This window comes from Brachionichthys hirsutus, unplaced genomic scaffold, assembly GCF_040956055.1.
Source record: "Brachionichthys hirsutus isolate HB-005 unplaced genomic scaffold, CSIRO-AGI_Bhir_v1 contig_696, whole genome shotgun sequence".
In the NCBI taxonomy this organism is placed as follows: domain Eukaryota; kingdom Metazoa; phylum Chordata; class Actinopteri; order Lophiiformes; family Brachionichthyidae; genus Brachionichthys; species Brachionichthys hirsutus.
The window spans coordinates 82,087-102,899 of NW_027180387.1; the positions used below are offsets into that span (position 1 = coordinate 82,087).

At 41.8% G+C, this 20,813-nt stretch overlaps 2 protein-coding genes across 2 annotated transcripts; one reads left to right on the plus strand and one right to left on the minus strand.

Moving 5' to 3' along the window:
- The first annotated feature begins 3,955 nt into the window (after positions 1-3,955).
- On the plus strand, positions 3,956-10,965 carry LOC137914437 (complement component C7-like). The gene is made up of 18 exons (XM_068757986.1): positions 3,956-3,961; positions 5,173-5,234; positions 5,364-5,442; positions 5,538-5,679; positions 5,773-5,914; positions 6,420-6,558; positions 6,669-6,812; positions 6,938-7,181; positions 7,467-7,580; positions 7,701-7,855; positions 7,960-8,188; positions 8,666-8,837; positions 8,955-9,042; positions 9,412-9,544; positions 9,633-9,821; positions 10,072-10,171; positions 10,294-10,478; positions 10,570-10,965. Exons 1-18 carry the CDS (start codon positions 3,956-3,958, stop codon positions 10,752-10,754), a joined length of 2,508 nt encoding a protein of 835 aa, XP_068614087.1. The 3' UTR covers positions 10,755-10,965.
- Positions 10,966-12,580: 1,615 nt separating this feature from the next.
- LOC137914442 (regulator of G-protein signaling 7-binding protein A-like) lies at positions 12,581-18,969 on the minus strand. The gene is made up of 6 exons (XM_068757993.1): positions 18,820-18,969; positions 17,281-17,447; positions 14,500-14,630; positions 13,997-14,141; positions 13,820-13,890; positions 12,581-12,672 (listed from the first exon to the last, which is right to left on the minus strand). The coding sequence occupies exons 1-6, from the start codon at positions 18,967-18,969 to the stop codon at positions 12,581-12,583; spliced, it is 756 nt and encodes a 251-aa protein (XP_068614094.1).
- Between the last annotated feature and the right edge of the window lie 1,844 nt (positions 18,970-20,813).

Consider the following 20,813-nt stretch of genomic DNA (forward strand, 5'->3'; position numbering starts at 1 on the left):
AGCGGCACCCAGAGTGACTGTGCTTTGTTGCTCAGCGTGTGCCATTTGCAGCCAGGTGTTGCTCATAAAGAGGAAACGGCGTGTTCTGCGTCAGTCTCATTACATTTAAAGGTCAATTTGTGTTTTTTTAAAACATATTTATGATCTTATGTTTAAAGATATGGTCATATTAAGGCTGCTTCACACTCGAGACTGGAATAATTGAGCATCGTGGTAGATACCTGCATGCTGCCCAGTGCCACAGCCATGTTGTTCTTGTGGCTGGATGAGTGGATGGGCATTAAGGGCTTTCAGTGCTTTGATTGCTCCTTACTGTAAAACGAGGGAAGGGAAAAGCACAATTCATCCACTCTCGTGCACGTGATGTGAAAATGATTAAAAATGGCATCTTATCTTTGCAGCAAATTAATGTTCTCAAATTCCATTTCCAAGTAGATGTCTGGCTCTCTGTGGAGACGGGAAAGAAAATGCACTAATGTATGTCTGTGGATTTTATTGAAGAGAAAAGAAAATGCAAATGCACAATGCTTCTGTTGTGCTTATCTGTGCCCTTCTCTGTCATGCAAACACAAGCAAGCACACAGATGAGGAGGATTTAGAGATGTAGGAGGTAGAGATGGATGATGGCATTCAGACAGTATAAAGAGAGGCAGTAACAAAATGTAGTTTCAGGAAAGTTTCGGGTGTGAGTAGGAGGAGGAGGAGTATTCTCACCACTCCTGTGTCTAGCGATGAGGATAAATGACCCAGGCTGACCATTTGTCCAATAGAAGCTGCAATAATATTTAATATTACAGTGATTATTTTACTTAACCAGGAAAGTTAATTGAGAATTAATTCTCTCTTTCCAATAATGACCTGTACCTAAGTTGTATGTTTTTGGTAGTGGGAGGAAGCCGGAGAACCCACGCAGACACGGGGAGAACATGCAAACTCCTCACAGAAAGGCCGCAAGTCAGATTGGAACCTGCGCCCTTCTTGCTGTGAGGCAACGGTGCTATCCGCCCTGCTGCCCAAGACAGCATGGAGACATAAAACAGCTCCATAAAATAAGAAAAACTGTCAGCCCTCGTACCAAATCGAACAACAGGAGTCAAAGATACTCCAGATGGTCACTCAGGAAACATAGAACACGGACATGGAAGCAGAAAACGACCCACGGGTGCAGCCAGAGAGAGCGAAAGACTGAGGCAGAGGGACACAGAGAAAGAGAGTAGAGGTTATGCTGACATCCCATCATTCTCTTTGAAAAGGCCATCAGTCAGAAATGACCGCTGCTATGACCTCGTCCATCATATCACCACCCTGTGTTGATATGATGGACAAGCATGCATGATTCACTTCTTTATATTGAAATGTACATCCCATCTAATCACAGCAGAATTTGCTCAAATATAATCACTGTGAAACATCTATCTATCTATCTATCTATCTATCTATCTATCTTTACACAACGTGTTGCCTTTCGGGCAGCAGAGCTACAGTAACTTCCAGAATGGTTGAAAAGGCAGTAAACAAACACACATGCGGTCGCGTTACCTTCAAAGGTAGGAGGGAAGTCCTGCAACATTGTCTACTCTACAGCAACATGAGAGCAGGAGCAGTTGGGAATAGGTTGGGGGGTGCAACAAGCCAGCTGGAGGTTGATGCTTGCAGGCACAGGCAGAGCAGGCTGGCAGGTCGCTGAGCGCATTGTTACCAACAGCCTGATTTAGCGCTGGCAATGACAAAAGACATAACTGGGTACTCAAAGTGATTTTGGAGGTTGTAAAAGGCAGTGCTCCATTTATACCCCTACATGTGTTGAATAGGTTGGTGGGTGGTGCAAAGATCCAACCAATACAGTGGAAGTGACGTCATTCAAATCTGTATAATCAATGCCAAGGAGGAGGGAATTACCGTTTTCCTCTAAAAGAAGAAACCTGCCACCAGATGGAGAGGTGTGGGGGAGTGGGGGGGGGGGGGGGGGGGCAGACTAATGCAGTCACCGTGGAGTCGTGAGTCTATTGTGTGATTCTATTTCTGGACATGTCGAGGTGACCAGTGGACAAAGGGGTACCAAAGACCAAGCTTATATCACAGCCGTTAAATTGGGGGGGTGGGGGTGGGGGTGAAATGATAGGCTGCACTGTTTACTAGAAACCTCACCACGATTATGATGCCGGGGGAGAAAGGGAGGATCATGGGAGGGGAGGGGACTAAATGCGATAGGAATGGCAGAAAACACTCTTGCTAATGCCAGCAATAGGCTTGAGCAATAATTAATACATTTTTAAGGTAGGATGGGAATGCATTATCCATTTACCTCAAGCAGGCATGTTGTAGATTTCAAAGCAGGATTTAAATATAATTCCTCACCTTGATGTCCAGACTGTTGACGTGGCGTACAAGGAGGCTTTTGAAATAAAGGCCACGCTTTGTGAATCAAGTCGGGGACGTCACTGTTATGTGCAGTATGTATTTTAAGCACTGGGTTGTCGGGACATGAATATCATTGCTGAACTTTTTGAAATGATGTTGACTCGAGAGAGATTAAAGGTCTATCTGTCTGTGCCTCGCAGACTTTTTCTCAGGCAGACTAATGTTCCATTGCAGATGACAATGTCAAAGTCGTCCTTCAAACATGTAGAGACCCCACAGAAACGGCACTGGTGGAGGCTTTTGGTCTGGCTGCCTCCTGAGGAACAGTCACTGAGTCATTTAGGAACACCGAAAGCTAACGCTCGACCACATTTAGATTGTGCAGAATGGTTTTTTATTTATTTATTACGATGCAAGCTGATATTCTGCTCGATTTGCTTTTTCTTTTCTCTCAAGATTTCTTGCTATTTTCTGTAATTTATACAGTAATGCAGATATTAAGACACATTATCAAACATGAAGCTACCAGTGCCAGCTGCCCATCTAAAATGAATACAAATATGGGAATACTATACGTACTATAATTATATGGCGGAAAATCAGTGTGACTCCAAGACATCTCACTGCTGACATTGTCATGAACCTAATCATCATCAGTATACTCTGCTCCTCTCAACACATGGATAAATCATTAACATTGATCTGCAATACATGTAGTCTAATCCTTGTCCAAATCATGAAGCCCAGATGCTGTTTTAATCCTCTAAGCATTTAGGGCTCCTACTCACTACTGTATCCTTGAATGTGCTCAGCCTTGATTCTCCTTTCATCCATGTAGACGGAGTCATTCTGAAGTCTTTATTGCCCTCCAGTGCTTGCTAGAGTACATCACATCTTATACTAAAATGGTATCTGTTCCCTTTTTCTGTATCTGTAAAAGCTTTCATCTGCTGAAAAATCCCTCCTTCAACAGATTAAAGATGGAAAAAATAATAATTTAGACAAATTTGGAAGGGTTATTGTCAAAGCTTTAAAAGTCATGCAACGTTAAAGATGTAAGACTACATTGTAGAACATTTGTGATTGAGATTTTAATTTTAACGTTTTCTTTATAGGGCTCTGTGAATGTACCAAAGATGGGATACGCAGTTCTTTCTGGTTTTTGGAAGAGTCTCAGCTTTGAGGCCGACCCAGAAGAGAAGCACTGCATGTGCTCAGTGGTTTGGAATGAAGTACACAAATGCTCTGATGCAAGAAAGAAGTAGATTTATTTTTATTTTTTTACAGTATACATTAAAAGAAACACTGCTTATTGTGTGATGTATGTGCTTAATGATAAATAGTCAGGAGAAGCACACATGGAGGTTCTCACTTCAACAGGAATCTTTGCTTTTGGTTTCGCAATGATCCTTCAGATGTTTTTTGGCAGAGTCCTCCCTGTCTTGCACAAACACACACACGCGCGCACACACACACACACAAATTCCCTGGAATTTCAGGAGAAGTGTTTTGCTCTTATGAGAGCAGACCGTGGTAAAATCTGAGTAAGCAGCGTCAGAGCTTGTTGAGGCCTCTTTGCTGCTCTTCAGTCACCATGAAGGCAAGTAGATTTTAATTATATGATATAGTCTGAGCTCTAATGATTAATATAGTATTTAATGTGTGCCATGATCTTTCTGTCTTTCCCATGTTCTCTCTTTACCTCCACCAAGGAGGTTATCTTTTCCATGTCGTTGGTCTGTCTGTCTGTCTGTCTGTTAGCAAGATAACTCAAAACCTTCTGGATGGATCCTGTTGAAATGTTGAGAAAATGTTTGGAATCTTACCAGGAACAAATTTTAGTTAACATTGGAGTCAATGGAGCTTCAAAATTTATTCCTCAATATCCTGGTTGATTATTGACCGATGTTTATGGAATTTGAGACAGTCATGTAGGGTGGGGACCTCTATCTTAATCCGGATTGTGGATACTGTCACAATCTGGATTTTTCCATTCATTTATAAGGGAGGTTTAAAAAAAAACCCCAAAAACATATATTGGAAAATATGCATTCAATTCACACACCAAAAATCACAGTCATAAAGGGGTCTGATGTGAACTGACATGCAAAATGTCTTCTGGCTCTGATCCAGAATGAGGTCAGGAAAAAATATGAAATCTTAACATTAAAACTCCATTTATGAGGGTTGCTATGGTGACTTTTGTTGCAGGTTGATTTCTGCCCTGCACAGCTGCAGAGGCATGTTGAACTGAACGAGACGCACCTGTTACACATCTCACCCAATCAGCTCCTGCCTCTTTGGGCCTGTCTCTCTGGACAGTTCTCTGCCAGAATGGCCTCTGTTTCATGAGTATTTTCAGGCTCTCCCGTTCCATGTGTCGTCCCATATTCCCATGTTCTATCTTTAATACCTGAGTAAATAGACCCAGTTGAAATCAGGTTAAATTTTCTTTCAATAATATTAATCGCATCCAAAAAGAAGGTTCTGTTTTTGCTGGCCTTTATCAAGACACTGTGGAATTAGTAGTGGGCAAACAGATTTGTTGTATCTTCAAAAGCTACAGATCTAGATCCAGAAGAAGCCGCCATTACTGAAAGTGTGAATAACTTCTAAACTTGTAATACCAATGTGAATCCATTTGCTAAATGTTTGTTTCATGGTTAAGGAATCTAAAAATATATATAAAATAAATGTAAGATCATTATTTTTGGTGTAAATCACAATTAAAGGGAGACTGGGGTGCTCGGCGGAGGTCTGCGCTCTCCAAGTGCTTTTCAAGTTTTAATTTTTAATTTTATCTTTTTTCAGAACATCGTTCAACTCCTTATATCCATTTTACCTTGGTTGCAGTTACTGTTCATGGGGAAAGGGTAAATATAGATCTAGTTTTAATAAACTGTTGCATCATTTTCTATATATATGACTCAATTAAGCAGTGACCTCTTGGCTTCACTTTTATATTAAATTTATATTGCTCTGATATCAACTTAACTTCCAAGGTTTTGCCAGCAGAGAGTCGACTGCCAGTGGGGGTCATATGGGGCGTGGTCAGAGTGCGATGGCTGCACAAAATTACAGGTTAGATGAAAATATGCAAATTTTCCAGCAAAATTGCTTCAGATATGATCTATTTTAAATTGAACAGTTTCTTCTGTCATTGCGGTATGGCACAGACAAGGAGCAGAGTCATGGCTGTTCATCCTCACTTTGGAGGGAACGCCTGCGATGGAGAGCGAACTGAGACCAGGCCATGCGAAACATCAAAAGGCTGCCCTTTAGAGGATGGATGTGGAGACCGGTTTCGCTGTCGGTCAGGTTAGAAGTAAAACTTAAGTTTGACATACACATTGTCATGAATAATAATAATATTAAAAAAATCTCTAACGCAACTGTCTTTTTGGCCTTCAGGGAAATGTGTTAGCCGATCTTTGTTGTGTAACGGAGACCTTGACTGTGAAGAGGATGGTCTGGATGAAAAATGTGGCATTCAAAAATATATTGTCTGCACAGCTTCAGCTCTGCCACCAAACATTGAACTGCTAGGATTTGGGCAAGCAACAAAACTTGACATACACAACAACAATACCAACAATGGTTCCTGACATATAAGCTAACTATTGGCCTTCACTGAGAAAACACATTTCCCCTGTTCTAGCATCTCTGCTTTGGCTTCCTATTAGACCACAGATTGAATATAAAATAATTTATATAAATTAAAAGACCTTTCTCTCTCTCTCTCTCCCTCCCTCCCCCAAACCGGTCAAGACAGATGGCCGCCCACTATGAGTCTTAGGTTCTATTCAAGGTTTCTGCCTGTTAAAGGGAAGATTTTCCTTGCCTCGGTCGCCAAAGTGCTTGCTCTTGTGGGACAAGTGGGGTTCTGTCTTTCCCTGCAGGTCTTTCCCTCCTACACCTGTAAAGTACCTTGCGATAACTTTCTGTTATGATCTGGCCGTATAGAAATAAAAATGAATTGAATACACCTACTGATGTTTGTGAACTTATACAAGCAGGTATTATGTGACTAAAAGTTTGATACTTCTGCCCTTTAATAGGTTTGATGTGGTGTCAGGGAAACTGAGGGCCAGTGTCATCAACACAAAGAGTTTTGGGGGCCAGTGTCGAACCATACTTAGCGGTGTTAACTTTAAACCCTACAGACTCCCGCTCAGTACTATCCAGTACAGCTTCATGGTTGGTCAATCCTTCAAAGACTCAGCATCTCAGCTGGACTCATTTTTGTCCAATGTGTGGATATGAAACAACATTAAACCTTCAAACTGTCACAACCATGCTATATTTAGGTGAAGGCTCAGAACGACTTCAGTGATGAGATCTTCACCAGTAAGTGGCACTATGCAAAGGACATTGTCACGCGAGAGAGAGTGTTTGGAACCACAACAGGATATCGAAACTATGACTATCATGATTCATATGACACAAGTCAGGTGAGCTGGATGACACACTTTTATCACTGTAACGCATATCTTATTTGGAAACAATAATCATAAAAGTAATTTTTCTTAAATGTAATTTAGGGAAAATAATTCTTTTTTCCTCCCATTTCTTCCAGATTCAGAAAGTTGTGATTTTAAAGAGTGAAATAGAGGTAGCTCAATTCCAGAGCAACTCTCCTCAGTACATCCCAATATCGGAAGAATTTTGGAAAGCACTGGTCAAACTCCCATCAGTCTATGACTTTGCTGCCTACAGGAAGGTTTTGGAAAGGTTTGGGACACACTACCTGGCTGAAGGAAGCCTCGGAGGCTCCCTCAAGATCGTCGTCAAGATCGATGCAGAGACTGAAAAGCAACTCTGTGAGCATTCATTTGCCAGCAGCCACTGAGCGGCAGAAACACATATGCATACTTTTGTTTTCTTTTATGCAATGAATAGGAAATAAAACGGTAATTTAGTTTCTGATGTATTTCGAAAAAGCACATTACACGGTAATTAATGCAGCTATAGTTATTTTCATAAACCTACGAGGAACATCAGTGTGATAAATTTGCCATTGCATTTTTAAAATATTCCCTCAATCCTGCTGTTAACTTACACGGACCTTTGTTTGTTTTTCTTTTTTCTTCCGATGGTTTTCTAAGTCAGTGAACGCTCTCATGCTCATGAATGTGAAAGGGTTCAACGCTGGATTCTTTTTTTCCCCATTACCCATGAGGTTTGCAGCAGTAGTCACGGACAAAGTTCATCATCTCGGGGTACAGTTTGTCCTAACATGTCAGCAGCACTCACTCGCTGTTAAAACAATCTGAATTGTCTTAAATCTATCTTGTGATCCATCATCTCATCTTTAAAAAAAAAAAAAGTCAGTTCTACAGGTACCACTTTGACAAGAGTGGATGTGAAGGGAGGAGCCATTTCAAACATGGCAAATCTGAAGGCCATGGCGCCAGGTGATGCGGGAAAGAACTGGGAATCCTACTCAAACTGGGCTGACTCTATTCGGTTGTTTCCACAGGTCACAAAGCAAAAGGTTAAGGAATGCATGATAAACACTTTTAACTTTAAATATTGGATTCACTCTTTATAAATTTTAGTTTATTTTATGTTTTATTGTATCAATGCTTCTTTTGGCAGCTGCGACCGCTGTCTGAGCTGGTGAAGGAGGTTCAGTGTGCCGGGGTGAAGAAGCTCTACCTTCGCAGGGCCATAGAGCAGTACCTCTCTGAGGCTGACTCCTGCCACTGCCGGCCTTGCACCAACAACGGCATGTCTTTCATGGATGGAGACGAATGTAAATGTATCTGTAAACCTGGCACGTTTGGGCTGGCTTGTGAGCACGGAGCTGATCTGGAGGATCAGCAAGGTGGGTGTCACATGTTATTTGGTCTTGGTGAAGATGGGTCGATCTTAAGAAGAATAACTTGAGATGAGAAGGTCTTTACCACCTTCCTGTCTGTAGCCCACAAAGCTATCAGTGGCAGACATTTAACCTGGCTTAGCATTTAGATTGGAAATGGATAGATTGTTTAGGCTTTGCAAATGTTAAGTGTGAAAATCATTTGAGACCCTGGAAAGTTATTCCAATTCAGTAAACCAGAAAACCACTGTTAATTAAGACTAGATTTTTTGGACATTTATTCTTATCTTAACATAAATATGGGGAAACAGTAAAGTAAAATCTTATATAAAATCTACATTCGAGCATCTCTAAAGCTGTTCTTACGTTACATATCTTACATATTTCAATATGGCTAATAGGATATTATAACCCTTTAATGGCTACACATAGACGTTCCTCCCTTTCTCCATCTTTCTCCCTTTTTTGCTGCTGCTGATCAAGGAGGGATCCATGGTAGCTGGTCCTGCTGGTCTGCCTGGTCACAGTGCTCTGGGGTTCGAAGGTCCAGAAGTCGTACCTGCTCTAATCCCACTCCTCAGAATCGGGGTAAAGACTGCATCGGGGAATCTACTGAGACATCTGACTGTGAAGACCAAAATCTGGAGTACTTAAAGTCAGTATGGACTTTGTAACCATTTTCTGACTGTTGATTGTTTTAGATTCTCAATACGGGCAAAGCTTTGCGGTGCTGACAATGTGCATCATCCCATTTTTGACTATGTTGATACAGAACCATGGAACCTCAGTGTTTCAATGAAATGGTCCAAGCAAGTTCGAGATGTGGAACCCCACCGGCTCTAATCAATGGTTACATCCTGGTAAAGATGAAGTCAAACTTCAATTTAAAGTGCAATATTTGGAGGGGGCGGCGGGGGGACATTGGAGTAATTTAATATCTATAGAATTACACTGACAAGTTTTCTGGTTATTTTGTTAATGCTCTGAAAACTAGTTTCATTTACTTGAGTCAGCCCGACACACCTAGATCTAATATGGAGCAATCTTGTGATGTGGTTAATCTAATAAGGTGATATTTCTGTAAATATAAATATGTTCCACTCATGATTTATATTTACATTCAGACCTATCTACGAAGCTGCCTTGCACACTATCTTTCTATAAAAAGGTCAAAACTAAAGGAAGGAACTTATTCATCCTTTTTGTTTTTGCTCCTGTGTGCTCCACAGGATCCGGAGGACACTTACCTGGTCGGGAGCAGAGTCCAGTACAGCTGCACTGGCGGTTTCCATCTTATTGGGCTGAACAACCTAGAATGCACTGCCGATCAGACTTGGTCTGGCAGGCCTGGGTTGTGTACGGGTCAGAATCACTATCCCTTGTCTAACATTTACAGGCACATGACAGTGAAATGCAGTGTTCCCTTGTTTAACACTGACTTTTTCTCCAGTCTTAAGCTGCAAACTTGAGTCCCTTGCTGAAGATGTCATAGCATCTCCTTTACATCAGGCCTATGGCGTAGGGGAGGCAGTCGAATTGTCCTGTCCAGCGGGGAGACAGCTCCTTGGTGAAGCAACAATTATATGTGATCCCAGTCTTCATTTTTCACCAGACCCAGCAGACATCAAATGCAGCCCAGGTGAATTGCACTTAAAGATTTACATAAATATGGGCGGGTGGGTTGCACTGTCACCACGCAGCAAGAAGGTACTGGGTTTGAATCCCATCTGTGCTGAGTTTGTATGTTCTCCCCGTGTCCACGTGGGTTTGCCAGGCTGGTTTCGCTTCATATATTCTAATTCCTCACTGTTCACTGTATGCTATTTTTTGTTTGAAGGTACTGCATTAGAAATATGTAATAATCAATTGTATATATATATATCCTACAGTCCAAATGCCCCAACAACACGCCGATCACTCGGTGCAATGTGAACCATGGGAGAAGCCTTCCAGAGGACAATGTGTTTGCAAAATGCCTTTTGAGTGCGGGTACGTTTATACTGGGAACCATCTTACTGGTCCAGTGACGGTATACATGTTGGCCCGAGTGTCTCGTTCATGCGGCGGCAGTGTTTGGTGATGATTTTTCTTTTCTTTTTTCTTGTCACCAGTTCATCTTTAGATGTATGCGCCACTTTTGCTGGGAGAAGAACATCAATTCTTGTGAATGTGTGCAAAATGCATGCCCTTAAGTGCATGGGGAGGATTCACACGATAGCTGAGGACAGCTCCTGCACATGGCCAGGGCGCAACACAACAGAATGCACTAAATGTCACATGTGGGAGACCTGCAATGGTTAGAACAACCAAAGTTACACAGTATCAATTATGACAGATGGTACTTTCAATTTGTAGTGTTTTCATTTGCTTCAACATCATTTCCTCAGATCAAACCAATGAATGTCGCTGTAAAGATTCTGCGGATTGTTCAAACCCAGGAATCAGTGTGTGTGTTCGTGTCGGGGACGACGCAACCACGGCAGTCCGGACCATGAGCGAATGCGAAGCGGGACTACGGAGATGTAAAGGGGAAACGGTGTCCGTTGTTAGCATCCTTCCTTGCACTTCCTGAGAATTCTGGAGGAGGACTTCACCATTATAACCCTTTCTTGTCATTTCTTGACCCATTCATCTTTTATAACAGTTCTTTTCATTTCCCACTAAATTTGTTTTGTATCAATGGTTTTATGTTATTACTATAATTCACAGTAAGTGAACAGTATCATGCATGTATCATTTCATTATGTAAAACAACATTAAGCCAATAAATAAATAGCAAATGCCCCAAGCCCGGATAAATGCAGAGACTTGCGTCGGGTATGGTATCCGGCTTAAGATTTTGCGTATTTTTTTTTTTATGGAAGCGCAGCCCTTTGCCAAGCAGCTCATTCCCCTCATACCGGTAATTAAATTTACACTGTCCACTAGAACACCAAAATATTCTAAATTGTTCTTGGTATCTTTATACACCAACCATGTGAATCGGCGTTGCTCTGTATTTGTCACTGATTTTTGAATCTGTAAATTGAGTTTACAATGTTAAAATTACATATATTTTTTTACTTTAATTCAGTGAAGAGATCGAGATCACCACCGTACATGATTGCGTCAAATCCCATAAACATTGGCCAATAATCGACTGAGATATTGAGGAACACATTTTGAAGCTCCATTGACTGAAATGTTACAGAAACTTTCAAACTGATCCATAATCCAGGATCTCTTCCGGAACATCACCTAAATGTAATCATCTGTTCCTGTACCATTCCCAACAGCTACTGAAAAGTTCAAGATCGGTCCAGAACTTCTTGAGTTATCTTGCTAAATATGTAATGTTTTATTCGTGGCGAAAAGTCACGTCAATGAGACCCGCAGCTTTAAAAATAAAAATAATAATAATAATAATCAGATATAGTTTGTCTCCATCTAGTGGACATTTCACATCACATGCAAAAAAATTAAAGAGTTCTTCTGTTTCAATAACAAAAGTTCTTTTATTAACAATGTAAAATGACCTCTTTCAGCTTGCCTAATGTACCTTTTCTGTGCCCTAAACTCTGCGCATTCAGAAGCAAGAGCAGCCGTCTGTCTGCATCCACCATCTGAGACACAGGAAGAGCATCCCTGCTTATTCCAACCAATAGAATCTTTGTTCACCAACTCTGAACATAATCCGGAGATCTTTGCGTAAAGACCATGTGTATATATATACAGGAATAATATCTCAATTTATGGATAGATATTGTGTGCAAAGAAGGTTTTCCTTTTGATTATTTTTCATCGTGAATTCTATTATGAAGCTGGAAAGGAAAAAAAAATTGGGTACAGGTTCTTAGTTTATGGAAGACAAAATAAAGTAAGCTGAGAAGAAAGACAAGAAACTGAGACTGTAATACACAACAAACTGCACAAACCTGTCCTCTCAGCTTGGACGAATGTATAACTTTGCTATTATAAGGGCCATCCTCGAATGTGCGGATGATATTCTTAAGTTATCACATTAAATCTGAAAAAAACAAATGATTAAATTCCCTTTTTAAACACGAATCCTCATTTCATACACTCATTTAAGTAAGCGAACATTAACATTTTTCAAATGACCTCTCATTCGTTTTTACATTGAACAAGCAGATATCTGACTTCATTCAACAAAAAAGTAGAATTTGTTGCAAAATATTTTAAAATATATGTTCATGACTATTGTTTTCATTACAATGCAGTTACAATTCTTATTTGTATTACAAAATAAAATTATAAAATGGAGAGCCTTAAAAAAAGAGAGAAATAAAGACAATTTATTTGAAAATGGCAGTAATAGATTGGTGGGAGACACAAGTGGTGAAGGACAGTGGGTAATGGTGTCTTTGTTGCTGCCTTCTACCCACCAAGGCAAGGCCCTTAGCTGGTGACCAGGCAACAGAGCCCAAAGAACCGCCTCTTCCTCTGTCGGACCAGTGGGTAGGGAGTCAGGTTCAGCAAACTGCTGTCATCTGGGCACAAGACCGCAAACAAACAACATCCAATCAGACATTTTTATATTTTGAGGAACAACACACTCTTTCTTTCATTTTTATTTTAATTTTTATCTTTGGAGATCCACATTTTAGCGTTTAAGCTTTTGCTTTGCTTTGTGTTTTGCCTCATGACATTGCCATTATTTCAAGTATCACAATGTAAACCAACTGGATATGTCACACTAAAAACTTTGAAACAAAACTATTAGATAGAGATGTTCCGATCCGATCACGTGTTCAGAAATCGGGCCCAATCGCGTGCGTTCAGACTCGATTGGAATCGAAGGTTAACTCCTGATCAGGACTCAATTAAACATTTAAAAAAAAGTAATTAAAAGATATTAATATTTTCATTACGTAAGGGATTTTTTAAATTTCCTTTAAGAAATTATGTGCTTCGGTCAAATCCGTATCTGTTTTATATTGTTAATTTTGAACCATGCTTTTCTAACAATGTTCACGCAACGTGGCTTTTACTGCCATATTTCACAAGTTACAGTTATTATTTCCATTACTTTTTATCAGATCTGGAGATACACTGTCGTTGTGTCCTTAGGCAAGACACTTCACCCACATTGCATGCGCTGCGCACGCTGCAACCAGCAGCAGAGTGTAACTGCTGTAAACCAAATCTGCCTTCGGGTACAAATAAAGTCACCTTACACCTTACTATTGGTTGAATGCCGTCAAATTGAAGTGGATGACAAAAACCTTGCGATTGAGGTGCTGTTCAATTTATTTAAAGTATTCGTATTTAATATTTCCTGTTGCACTAGTCCAAGTCCAAAGTGAAAAAAGTATTTCATTTATTACTTGAATGTTCAAGCTGCGCCACAGAAGTGCTCCGTTTAAGAGTTAAATGTTGAAATAAGATGAATAAAACAAAAAAATAAGGGACATCCTGGATCTGCTTCTTCACTCTAATTTAAATGTTTTTAGAATGTATTATAGAAGTAACAGATCGGGACTCGGTATCGGTTCAAAATCAAATGACTCGGATGCAAAAAAAACCCTTCCCAAAACGCAAGCATATCGGCTGCGAGACTGGTGTAGTGGTTAATCATGTGGTGTGTGGACCCCTTATGTGCAAGTTCAAACCTGTGAGTTTGAGTTTCCACCTCACCTTGGTTCTTCAGCGGTAAAGGCATTGTCTCCCTGAGTTTACTGAGAAGGTTCTTCATCTCCCTCATATCCCTGCAACCACACAAGTCAGGTCTTATATGTTCTTGTGTCTATTTCGCAGAAACAAATGGATGTAAAGGACACATCATCAGCCACAGGACGTTTTTCATCCGCCTACCTTTCTATATTTTCTATGTCGGTGGCCACCAGCCAGCACAGGTGAGGATAGTCAGTGTTGGAGGAGGAGGTGTCCTCAAGGATGGGGATGTCTGAGCTGTCCTCGGTCTTACTGTCAGCCCCCGGAGGACCACAGGGATCCTTACCTGGCATGTAAAGTGTAACAAGCTTTTAACATGTATCACCGCTGCATGCATTAAAACGTACCAAGCATACATGGGCTAAAGTACTTTTTTACAACTGTTCACAAAAATGCAATGTTTTTTAAATACTAATACTATAATATTAGTATAATAATAATAATAATAATAATAATTTTAATTTCTGATCTAATAAAGAAACTGGTTGGGAAGTGCGCATTAAGAAAGTTGCTGGTGTCATTCAAATTTCATGACTGGAACAAAGGAGAGCCGATACTATTCATTTCATTTATTTAAAGTTACACACTAACTCTATTGTGAAGTTGATAAAAAGCGATGCCATGAGGCTTGTTCCTACACCAACCTTTCCTGTGGAGCTGCAGGGAGCCCAGCAGGCAGACAGACTTGAGCATCTCAGTGATGTACATCTCCAGACAGCACTGCAGCTGGATGAAGAGCCTACAGATCTCAGGGTGGATCTCCGCATCCGCTGGTCTAAAATCAATCAATCAATCAATGATGAGCATGATTTCGTACATTTAGAAATAACAGAGCAAAAAGTCAGATTAAGGCATAAAGACAAATTCACAGAATTTACTGATTTTGACTTTATTAATTAATTAATTAATTCATCTTCTGAACCGCTTTGTCCGTTACCGGGTGGTGTGGCATGCTGGAGCCTATCCCTGCAGTAAACGGGCAAGAGGCAGGGTACACCCTGGACAAGCCGCCAGTTCATCGCAGGGCCACACAAAGGCAGAGAATCATTTACACACACACTCACACCTATGGACAATTTAGTGTAACCAATTTGCCTAATTTGCATGTTCTTGGCGGTGTGAAGAAGCCGGAGAACCCGGAGAGAACCCACACAGACACGGGGAGAACACTCAAAAGCCTCACAGAAAGGCCACAAGTTAGACTTGAACCTATGGCCTTCTTGCTGTGAGGCAACTGCCTGCACAGAATGAGTATAATTACTCATTAATTAATTTGTGATTGGAGGAATTTGTGGTGTTACACCTCTCTCCTACATGTGAATTCTACCATTAAATGAGAGTCTCCATTAATCATGAGCTAACAGTAATTTATTTAATTAATACGTTAAACAATAAATGTGTATTACATTAAAGCTGATCGACACCACAGCAGCTTCACATCCATATATCTGTTGTTCAAGGGGAAACTGCAGCAGGTGATGTTCAGTGGGTGTGATATCACATGTGAAAGTGACAGCGCTTGAAAGGCGTGAAGCTTCCACCTGGTATGAATATTTCTCACACGAATCGTGCCGTTGCATTTCTGTTCCAAAGGCGAGCTTGGTCTTCTTCCGATCCTGGTTTTGTCACAGTGCTGCCTGCTATAGATGTGTCGCAGAAGCACAGCTGTCATCAGCGCTATCCTGTTAAACGGGGTAGCATTCTGTGATTGCTGTTATCACGGGGAACTTTGAGTTCCCTCTAAAGATGCTGCACCCTTTCTATTTCTATATCAACAGCAGGAAGTTCAAGAACTTATACACTGCAAGTGTATAAGTGCATCTCGCTCTATAATTACAAGATACATATTAGAAATAGAACAGGGAAGGGCATAATGGGTCTGCACTGTCTCGCCAAAGATTGAAATGAGCTACTATTAAAGGAGACTTGTTATTAAAAAGCATCTATTTAGAGGTTATTGTGTGATTCATGTTTGCACGTGACAGGAAATACGCAGCAGACACTATTGTGGCTGGTATAAAGGATCCATACTTTATGGGTTGTTTTTATTATGCATGTAAGAGATGGTTTATGTACGCAGAAATCTATATTTATTCTTAAACTGCGGCACAGATATAGCAAGTGGAATAATTGTTGAGCCCGGAAACAGAAGATAGAGCTGAAATATTCTGAGCCCATCCCTATAAACATTACGGGAAAAGTTTAATGGGACAGCATTCAGTGATGTCATAGGTCGGTCAAGAAGGGGGCGCTAGCCGGAGTAAACCTGGTGCCTGGTTTTAGTCTGCTTTAGAAAATCTCTATATTCAATAGTCATAGGAGGATGCAGGCCAAGCCAATGAACGTGAGGCTACTATCACTGATGTTTAACGCAAATCTTCAACCAAACCCTAAATCTAAACGAGACACATAATACACAGTATTTTTGCAATTATATTTGTTGATGAAAAACAAGGATTTAGATTGTTATAAATATCGTGCAAAGTGGAAAACAATAACATCCAACAACGAGAAAGCACTCAGAGAAGGCAAACCGCCGCCAACGCCACTGTCACTAAAACCCAAACAATAGGAAAATAGTTCCCAGCATACGTCAAAACAAAATCCTGTAACAATTGTTTACCAGTCGGCCTCAGAGGGAAGACGAAGGGAGAGAGCTTGTCAGTGTTCGTTGCTTGGCTATTTCTGTTTGGATTAGCCCATTATTCTTTATGCAATTGTGTCATTGTGTGAAAAAAAAAAAAAAAGACCCAGAATCTGCATCCACAACCTGACTTAAAATCCACCCACAATAATCCAATCTAAACCTGTTGACAACTTTTCAAGATATTTTGTTGCCAAACAAACAAACTAACAGGGATGATCACGCAACATCAGCTATTAAAACAAACAAAGCATGTTGGCATCTAAATGCTCTCAACAGTAACCGAACACAGACACCGGCGCCACACTTCCAGTGCATTTTAAACCCCAACATCCACCTCCTCAGCTCCACATTATCCGGCCTTTCATCCTGGGAAGCGTTCCACTTCAGACACGAACATCTTAAACTGCTGCTAATGGCAAGTGGTCAGTTACAGTGTGCCGCTGCGATTGATTCACGGTGCAGCAGTTTCCCACCTACTTTAGCAATTAGAGACATTGTGGTTAGTGAAAGCTGATCTCATTCGGTTTTCTCAACCTCCCCCCCGCCCCCGCCCCATTCCTCTCTCACTGTTGTCACAGTCCTGGGTGATTTCTTTAGAAGGTAGCACACAGGGCTTTACACATGAGCCTAAACTAAGGGATGCTTGTGAGGTAAAATTTGAAACTTTAGAACTTTAGATGCAGCATTTTTGCAGCGCACCCCTTTTGCTGCATTTGCACGCCCTGAGAGAAATTTGTAAGGCATTCATTTTCACAACCGTGACAGTGTACCCACTCACCCTGACATCAAGGAGAGGCTGTGGTGTGCCGCTCTCGCCATTTCGCAGCCTTTGGTTCGGGTCTTCAGCATTTCGGCCCGTAAAGAGGGACAGTCGGCGGTGATTTCGCCGATTGAGATGACCAGTTCACGGTACAGAGCCACAAGTGTATTAAACTCTTGGACGATCTGCATCACATTAAAACAGCATAAAAATATATTATTTCCCAGAGAACTAGTGGAGAGAACCTGTAAAGAAGTTCCTTTTGTGGTCAATGCAGTAGATTAGAAAATGCCAGGCAGCACTACCAGGGGTGTACCTAGACCCCTTTTAAATGGGGCTCAAATAATAAAATATCTCACTTGATTTGTTTTCATTTTTATGAAGCGATTTAAATGATAGCTAAAAAAAGCCATTTCTCCACTTTGTGGGTCACGGGTCTGCTGGAGCCTACCACTACACCACCATAAATAATCACTTTAATAATTTTTATTTACATGTTTGTTGTTGTGATGTCACATAGCAATAGAACGCGTAAGAGACTCAGAAAATGAACACGAGTTTGGACTTTGTGTTGGGTATGTTTTTACGATATATTTAATCTGAAATGCAGAAGCATATAATTTCACAATAGTTGAATAACTAGTAGTTATTTCTGTATGCACACTATAACGGTTTCATTACAAAACATAATGTCCACAATAGAAGCCGAAATAAATACTTTCATGAAGATAAATCTCTTTTCGCGTTTATCTCTGTCTGTACTTCTTTTCGGAGAAAGTAAAACACATTTTATGACTTGAGTTTTAGTGATGGTGCCTACGTGGCCCAGCACAGCTCGACGTCCAGCAAAACCCCTGAGCAATACTATGATGATTATTTTCCACACTGGGGACAAATGATTCGTCACTGCTGGTGCAACTAGACGCAACTTAAACATTGAGTTCACCAAAGCGTATTGATCTCTGATAAAATATGAATCATTGCCATCAATTAGTTCTCGGTTATAGCGCATATTCATTAATAGATTTTTTTAATGGGTCCCAAATAGACTAAATCTGGATGTTTGCGTGAGCTTGAGACGCATTGTGTGCGCAGCTTGCGTGGCATAACATCCGCCTCGTGCTCGTGGTCGGCAGGCGGCGAGGCTCCATGACGTTCACTGATGGATGAAAGCGTGAAGCTGCACAAACGAGCATTCCTGCCTGCATCTGTCAAAACGCGGGACTCGTGCGCCAACAGCGCGAACGCCTCCGAGGCGATGGTGCAATTCACGGAATTTCAGAAATCAGTCCCAAATCTCCACCAGGAGCTTTTCACCACACACTCCACGTCCACGTCCACGTCCACGCCGAGGCGATCTGCTTGGCTTCACTGCCGATAAAGCGATGCAAATTCACAAAGCCTATTTTTATGCTTATAGTATTTTTTTTTTAACAGCTGTCGCCTGCGCATCCTTCATGCATGGGATGCTGGACGGTCTTAGGACAAAGAAGGGTTAGAGAATAACGCAGCATCGATCAGAGGCACCATGCGGGCATTGCCGTGCCGCAAACCTACCATTCTGCAGTCGGCCACGGCGCGCTGGGCTTTGCGGGTACTTTCGGTGCTCTCCCTCCTCTGTGCGTCTCGGGAAGGGGGCTTTCCGATCTGGAAGAGATTTCCAGCGGGTCTGGGGCGGTTTTTGCGCCCATTCGATGCAGAACTCATGCATACACATCCACTAAGAAAACAGCCCTAATGCAGAACGGTTTTTTTTTTTTTGTCTTATTACCCCACAAAGTCCGCCACCGTTTCCCTTCCTTCCTTCCTTCCGCGCCACCCCTGCACCGACTGTTCACCCTATTCTTCTGTCTACGCTCGATTTACCTTCGCCAAACTCCTGGCTGGGTCGAAACTCAATTACGGTTGTTGCTCAGTCTGTCCCTCTCGCGTTCCTTCCCCTCTAGTGCGGGAGACGGAGCAAATCTTTTCCCAGACGAGCCTCAGCGCGCATCGGAAGCACCGGATGAGCGCCTGCGACTCCTCTCCGCATTGCCTTCACTGCGACGGGGCGCAAGTCACCTTCACTCCAGCGGCAGCAGCGCACGGTGCGCAGTGAAGACTTCCCAGCCCCAAACCCGGCGTCCAGCTAGCTGAGGCGTCTTCTCTGACGCACCGATGCCGGAAGAAGACCGACGCGTTCACTGATATTCTCCAAATGCAACCATTTCTTATGTTTACGCGTTTCCATTAAGCACCAATAAAGACGGACGGTAACGATCGTTTTCTCCTCTGCGCTCCGCACCTACACCTCTGTGTCAAAGAAAGTGTGATTGTTCAAGAAAACTTCATTCCTGCGTGTCGGTCGTGATGCCAGCCCGCCTGCGTCTGCTCCTTCGAGCGGATGCCAGTGCGTCGGGCGGGCCTCTAACCTTGGAGAGGCAGGACGCAAGACAAGCAGTTGCTGCTACAGGCCCGACGTGGCTCAATAGATGGCAACGCTGCGCACCCAAAGGACTGGAGCAGTTGGTTTCCAACCATGAAACCCACTGGCCTCCTTTGGCAGCCAATGCGCATCATCGATTAGTTCAACATCCCGGTGGATGCTTTTAAATGTTGTATTAAATATAGTTTACAAAGAGCATCAGGTCTAATGTGAAGAGGGGAGGCTTTGATAGAATTCTGAGCTCTCTACCATTGAGAAAACAAAATGTTGCAAAGACAAAAATCATCACGCAAAAAAAGTAACTGATTTTGACCTCAAACTGTCCAGTTAGTTATAGTTAACTGTCCCTGCTGGGACACCGGTGTCCTTCGAGGACACTGATCAGTGTCCTTATTTCATCTCAGAACGTGTTAGCCTAAATGGCATCAACTTCAATGATGAAAAATCTTCCATTTTATTCACGGCGCATAAAAATCCGCCTAAAACTCATCACATGTTATTCATTTGTTTTTGTTTTTATTATAATGGGATTAACACTTGTGTTCATTCTGAAGTATTGTAGGGCTTCTCTCCATACAAAACATCTTTGCAACCAGCATTTAATGTGCATCACTTGGAGACAGGGAGCAGAGAACCTTGCATTCCCAAGCATGCCCCTATACATGTCTCCAATTAAATCATTTATTAATGGGAGCCAACAAGCTGGTCCCGCTGTTGTTTTCACCACAGCACGCCATCCCAACTGCGCGGAATTCACGCCGCATTGTCTTCTCATTACATCCATGCAGCTCAGATTTACCCTCCATGAAAATAGTCTTTAGCCTTTCCTTGTCATGCTGCTCCGTTATCTGAGGCAGAGCTGTCACGAAGAAGGGTAGAAGACGTAGCAAATGAAGCACAATATGAAGAAGCCTATGACCCAGTTGACTGAAAAGATGTAGATGATGACCATGTTCATGTCGAGGCGCCAGCCTCGAGAGTCATCTTGAAAGTCCATGGCGTCTAGATGGAATCCTGCTATGTGGGGGGCCGGACGTCTAGGAACGGGACTGGGTGGCCTCTGGAAGCCTGGGTCGGATTACAAATGAGGAATCTTATCTTTTCATTTTAATTCAAGTTGTACTCA

Excerpts from the sequence above, each read along its gene's own strand:
- LOC137914437 (XM_068757986.1), top strand. Across the intron at positions 5,915-6,419 it reads ATTGAACTGCTAGGATTTGG|GTTTGATGTGGTGTCAGGGA; the intron begins GCAAGCAACAAA and ends GCCCTTTAATAG. Across the intron at positions 8,838-8,954 it reads CAAAATCTGGAGTACTTAAA|AACCATGGAACCTCAGTGTT; the intron begins GTCAGTATGGAC and ends ATGTTGATACAG.
- LOC137914442 (XM_068757993.1), bottom strand. The coding sequence starts at position 18,969 with ATGAGTTCTGCATCGAATGGGCGCAAAAACCGCCCCAGACCCGCTGGA. Across the intron at positions 17,448-18,819 it reads CCGTGGCCGACTGCAGAATG|ATCGTCCAAGAGTTTAATAC; the intron begins GTAGGTTTGCGG and ends AATGTGATGCAG. Across the intron at positions 14,142-14,499 it reads CCTGCAGCTCCACAGGAAAG|GTAAGGATCCCTGTGGTCCT; the intron begins GTTGGTGTAGGA and ends TTTACATGCCAG.